At 38.6% G+C, this 6,485-nt stretch overlaps 1 protein-coding gene across 2 annotated transcripts; it reads left to right on the plus strand.

Annotated features, from left to right (window-relative positions):
* Positions 1-568: 568 nt before the first annotated feature.
* Positions 569-2,745, plus strand: LOC114645914 (PWWP domain-containing DNA repair factor 3B-like). 2 transcript variants are annotated; one of them, XR_007934114.1, is made up of 4 exons: positions 569-1,686; positions 1,794-1,994; positions 2,079-2,167; positions 2,502-2,745. XR_007934114.1 is itself a non-coding variant. In XM_051922793.1 (3 exons), the coding sequence occupies exons 1-3, from the start codon at positions 1,321-1,323 to the stop codon at positions 2,097-2,099; spliced, it is 588 nt and encodes a 195-aa protein (XP_051778753.1). In that variant the 5' UTR covers positions 569-1,320; the 3' UTR covers positions 2,100-2,745. The 2 variants fall into 2 exon arrangements, 1 of the variants encoding a protein (XP_051778753.1); XM_051922793.1 differs by having other exon boundaries at positions 2,079-2,745.
* The last annotated feature ends 3,740 nt before the right edge of the window (positions 2,746-6,485 follow it).

Genomic DNA, 6,485 nt, shown 5'->3' on the forward strand with positions numbered 1-6,485 from the left:
TTCTAAATTAAAACGTATAAAATTTGCAATTGCTAAGTTTTCTTCGTGTTTTTCAAATAACCTTTTGTTTCTTTGTTGTGATTGTACATTTGTATAAATATTAATATATATTGTATTCACGTTTGTATTAATAATCATTTTCTCTGTAGTAATTGATGCATATTCAGTGCTTGAAGTGGTCCGGCACTCAGCGGTGCCGGCAAATCTTCAAACAACGCAAAGCAAGTTTCACGGGCAACATCCACCCATACCCACCCCCTCTCTGGTGCTCAGTGGAATGCTAGTAGATCACCGCCAGTAGTTTGGTTCCCTATTAACTCTGTGCATATTTACATTTGTGAGATATTCGATTAAAACGCTGTAATGTTATTTTACATTTTTTTAAACAGGATCATATCACGATCAAAAATATCACAGACATTCCGTCCGTACTTTAATATTCAGATGTGTTTTTGTGCCCTTTCTGTCATTCGCGACTGTATTCTTCACGCTCGTATATACGAGCAAATGAACACTTGCGAGATCACCACAGAACAGCAGTTTCCTACGGAGGTACATGTATCCCACTTTTCCCATTAACTCAGGCTGAGTATGGGTGGTAAATATTCAGTGTTTCCTTTTTGTTTTGTTAACAATTTATCCCATAATTTTATGTGGCCATCTCCTATGGTCTGGTTTAGTGGGTGCCAAATGACCTGTGCCTTGTTAGAATAATTTACAGATACTGGTACTTGTTCTGAGTGTGCCATTGCTGAGTGCCGGTGCGGGTACCCTGCTTTTGGAGACGCGCCTTTTTGGGATGCTTGGACAATCAAAGGTGACACCTCACATCCAACCAGGGGAAAATAGTTTAAATAAGCTTGGAATTTTACATTTTTTAATGTCTAAATAAGTTCATATAGTGTTACTTTAAATACACCAGTGTGTGTTTTGGTGTATACAGGTAAATTTTTACTGGCACTCTTTTTTTTTTCTGTTAAATGAGTAACATCAATATTTTAATGTCTAAAAGTGAGGACCAAGAAGATCATGGCAGCAGTGAACTCGTTGAGGAATATACTGATACAGCCACACCAAGGTATTAATGTAGAACTTAGTCTACCACTGTGGTTTGATACTTGGTTCAACTTGAGTAAAAACCTTAAAATTGAACATGGTATGAAGGATTGTCATAAGCTTTTTGACCCGTTGTCACATGGGGAGTGTTAGATTGGTTATTTTGATGGTTAGAATAAAAATATCTTCAAAGCTTTTCTGTGACTTGCATATTACTTTAGCCAGTGTCCGGACTGGTGCAATCATAATACTCTGAAGTAATGGATGTATTCAGAAACGCTATTGAGATCACATCCAACAAGAGTTTTTGTAGTGATCCACAGAGTAATCCTCACAGTTTCAACTGTCTTCCAATGTGTCCACTTTTCCGAGAAAACACAACTGTTCAGACCAAAACCAGACAGCTTGCATAAGACAAAAACTACATGTGACAGTCTGATGCATTTATTTGTGTGTGTCCACAGTGTAGGAGAGCAGGCTGGCTGTGTGGCTGCAGCAGGGCAGCTGACTGAAAAACAAGTGGCTCAGATTTTTGCAGCTGCAGAGATCAGCAGGGCCTACAGGAGGACTCGTCATGAAAAACTGTTAGAGTTCATAATAAAGGACCATGGAGCAGATGATCACTTGCTGGTAACTTAGTTCAGATGACAAGTAAACTTTAGTATTGTAATCTATCTGGCAGCAAAGAGCTATGATGACTTTATAGTGCCAAACACTTGTATTTTCTTGTCCAACAGGCTGTTGTATCTCGTAAGGTATCGTCCAAATGGTTAAAAAATTATGAAAATCCTAAAGGTCACCGGGTAATGACTTATATAGAAGATGAGGAGCTGATAGATGGCCTCTACAACTTCTTGGATGAAGTGCTGTCAAGAGCTGTAGGCACTTTTGAGAGGATTGACAGAGTTCGCATCATTCTGGATGTGCTGATGCCAGAGGTTAATTAGCCTTCAGTAAATCTCTAATGAGTACAGAAAGTGTGTCTATGAGTAACATCCTCTCTTTTTCTGTGTTTTTGATAGGCTCTTATTAAAGCTATATAAACAGTTGAGAGGATTTCTCTGCCAGAGGCAGAAAATCTGTTCATGGATGGACCAGTATACAGTGAGTGGTACGTCATGTGGAAAATAAACAGTCCTTTCTTTTTCTTTTCAGCGCCATTATTCTGTTAAACAGAATACCCTATAGTTGTTGTGAATTTAGACAAGAATATAAACTAAATATATATAAATGTGAATATATATGTTTAAAGTGACATTTAAACTGTACATTAGTACATTTTTAGTACTGGTAAAATTACATTTAGAATTATGCCATATATAGCATTTATTCTAAACTTTACAAGGTCAAGAATTGTGGTTTCAAATGACAAATGCAGAAGTGTTTCTGGTTGGTATGATTAGAATTTGTTCATTTGTGTGGTTGTTTTTGTTTTGTTTTTTTAGTGAGAGGGAAGAGTTTGACATACTGTACTTGTTTTGCAACAATTGGAAGCACAAGGAAAGCACCACTGAGGCATTTAAACTCAGGATTACATCTCAACCCTACTCAAATAAATGTGTCTCTTTCTTTACTTCTCTTTTGCCTTTTTTATTTCTGTGTGTTAAAATGACTGTGCATAATAGAGTTGTATATATTTAATGTAACTATTGATGTAAATAATAAAGGACACTTTCTGTTATTGTTAAAGATTGTTGATTAAGTTCTGTATATTTGAAATTGCGTGTCTGTTTTTAGACAATTGATGTCATTTGGATTTTTTCTTTAATTGTTATAACTGCTTTGTACAGTTGTTATGCATTTTACATTGTTGTTTTATTTATATATAATATATAGAAGCGGGCATGCTGTTGTTTCAATACTTCAGTATATTCCTTGATCAGTCTGTTTGTTAAATTTAATCTTTGTGCATTCTTTCTTTCAATTCAACTGACCAATCATTGTTGATAATTGTAAATATTTCTTGAAATTGTTGCACAATTTTTATATTGAATAATTATTAATAAAATCTTGTTTTTGGTAGTGATAATACTGAGTGTTCTGTTTAAGTGGTGCTGGTCCAATCACCTTGCGTATTAACACTGTTAGAACTGATAGATATGACCAGCGCCTCCACTTGTATCCGCATGGTTACAAATGGTGTGCACTTTGCTAGTAATCCCACAAGATAAAAGAGCTTGGAAACGGAGCATCCTGATCAAGGCTTTGCTGTTCACTTACAAACTTACTCTAGAATAATATGGTTCTTACTTATCTTTTATTAGGAGTCACATTTTCAATAACACTTGCATTTTTAACTTAAAATACAGGTTTTATATATGGGAACAATAATTAAAAGACAAGGATTGTATATGTCTGATAAATAGTCAAAACGTTTGAAGCTCAGTACACTATTCTAAAACCATGACTCACAGCTAGGACCTTGTTGTTCTAAGGTCTTGACATTATATATACAGATATAGATATAGATAGATATATCTTCTCAAAAAATGGAAGGAACCCTTTTTAATGAGAGTACAGCATCAAGTCAGTGACACTTGTGGGCTATTGATCTGGTCAGTTAAGTAGCAGTGGGGCTTGTACATCAGTTTCAGCTGCTTTGGGGCACTGGGGGGGGGGCAACAATGAGACGACCCACAAAACAGGAATGAATGGTTTAACAGGTGGAGGTCACTGACATTTTTCCCTCCTCATCTGTTTTTTCACTTGTTTTCCATTTGTCTACGATCAGTGTCGCTACTGGTGGCATGAGGCCATACCTGGACCCTACAGAGCTGGCACAGGTAGTCCAACTTCTCCAGGATGGCACATCAACATGTGCCATTGCCAGAAGGTTTGCCGCGTCTCCCAGCACAGTCTCAAGGGCATGGAGGAGATTCCAGGAGACAGGCAGGCAGTTACTTCAGGAGAGCTGGACAGGGCCCCTCGTAGAAGGTCCTTAACCCATCAGCAGGACTCACCAGTTTCTGCTCCTTTGGCCAAGTAGGAACAGGATGAGCACTGCCAGAGCCTATAAAATGACCACCAGCAGGCAGGCCACTGGTGTGAATGTCTCTGACCAAACAATCACAAACAGACTTGAGGAGGGTGGCCTGAAGGTGGCCTGACGTCCTCTAGTGAGCACCAGGGAGCTCGATTGGCATTTGCCATAGAATACCAGAATTGGCAGGTCTACCACTGGTGGGCACCCTGTGCTTTTCACAAATGAGAGCAGGTTCACACTGAGCACATGTGACAGATGTGAAAGGGTCTGGAGAAGCCATGGAGAATGTTATTCTGCCTGTGGCGTACTTCAGCATAACCAGTTTGTTGGTGGGTCAGTGATGGTCTATGGAGGTATATCCATGGAGGGACACACAGACCTCTACAGACTAGACAACAGTGGGCACCTTGACTGCCATTAGGTATCTGGATGAAATCCTTGGACCCATTGGCAGACCCTATGCTGGTGCAGTGGCTCCTGGGTTCCTCCTGGTGCACCACAACGGCCGGCCTCATGTGGTCAGAGGATGAAGGAATTGATCCCATTGACTGCCCCAAGAACACCTCTGGGTGGGACATTATGTTTCAGTCCATCCGACGCCACCAGGTTGCACCTCAGACTGTCCAGGAGTGATGCCCTGGTCCAGATCTGGGAGGAGATCCCCCAGGACACCATCCTTCATCTCATTAGCAGCATAACCCCCCCCCCCCCAATATATTGTCAGGCATGCCCACAAGGACATGGGGGCCATACAAATTACTGAGTGCTATTTGGAGTTGCTGCAATGAAATTTCGGCAAAATGGACTCGCCTGCCTGCCTGCCGCATTGTTTTTTCCCTTTGATTTTCAGGATGTCTTTGAATTCAGCCCTCTGTAGGTTCATCGTTTTCATTTCCAACAAACGATGTGCCATCCTTTTGTTCCTAACATATCAGTCCATAGCAGTAGAGACAGCCAGCAAGATTTTTTTCCCCATTAAGATCTCATGTGCTTTCAAAGTGTTCCTTTAATTTTTTTTATATACTATATATATAATACATACTATTGAAAACTACATTGATGTAAACCAGATTTTCAGTATAAACCAATGAGAAACGACAATATAAAAATGCCTTATCAGAAATATCATTGCCAAAATAAATTCCCAGCTGTTCAGATTGAATTATTTAATGGTTCAGACTTGACAGACTCAGTGCAGTGTGTGCTAAAATGACCAGTTAAGTGGAGTCATTTACAGCTGTACAGGTTGTTATGTCAGGGCCATACTGGAGTATACAGACTCTGTGTGCTCTTAATATGTTGTTTGCTTGGATACTCATATAGGATTATGTCCAGCTCAAATATCTGTCATCTCTATCTTGTTACCAGTCGTGATGCTGATGCCCATCAGTGCCTGCTGTACAGTTGGACTCCTGACCTCCTCCAATCTCAGAGACCCTAAAGACAGGCTGATGTGTTCAGCACACCAGTAGGACCTGATGGAGTCAAATGGAGGATAAATGAGATATGAACAAACATCTGTCATGTTTTAATCTCTAAATGTAAGTAATATGTATTATAATAAACACATATTTGATGACCTTAAAGAGGTATTTAAAATCCCAAAAGTAATAAAGGTCCAATTAAGTCAAATAATTGAATACCCTGATTAACAGGTGCACAGTCACAAAAACTGCAAAATTATTAGTCTTTTGAAAGCATAATATTTGCTCTTCAAAGATCGTTTAACATAGTAAACTTCATTGTAAAAATAATAATTGAAAGGTGACTATTGGCACTATGAAAACTGTGTTTCTTACATTTAACATTGATAACATAGAGACAGCCAATGCATTCTTTAAAGTCACAATTTTATTGCCAGCTTTCTTAACGTTTTATATTCCCTGATACCTGAACGTGAGAGTGTCAAGTATGTGATTTGTAATAATCTGTAATCATAATACAGCTAAAAAATAAACTTAAATACTTGATTCACAGGCAAGAAACTCACTAGAGCTGCTGGTATATTGAGAACAGACATGAAGACCGAAGAATATTGACATCAGCAAACAAAGAACAGAGGCTGATCTGCAGGCAAGAAGGGGCTACAACGGAATATTAGGAACTCTGACAGTTTATTCAACGTTTAAAATTGTAATACGTTTATAGCCCGTCTTTAAGGTGAGCCGTTAAATGTTGGCGGCTATTTCATTTGGACATTCGAGTAAACACCGACAGTCAAACATTTGTTTTAATCTGACTGACTTAATCAAGTAGAGCCCACACTTAAGTCCACGTCAATCCATTAAAATTAGGCGGACACAAATTTGTATTGTTATGTTCATTTAAATTTTCTTCATACGTTGTTCAGTAACGATAAATATCTCATATGCAAACTTTTATTATTATTTTTCAGAACCGCTACTTCATAAACGACTGTGGTAAAAATACACTGCAGTCTTAATAA

The sequence above is a fragment of the Erpetoichthys calabaricus genome, chromosome 2, assembly GCF_900747795.2.
Source record: "Erpetoichthys calabaricus chromosome 2, fErpCal1.3, whole genome shotgun sequence".
In the NCBI taxonomy this organism is placed as follows: domain Eukaryota; kingdom Metazoa; phylum Chordata; class Cladistia; order Polypteriformes; family Polypteridae; genus Erpetoichthys; species Erpetoichthys calabaricus.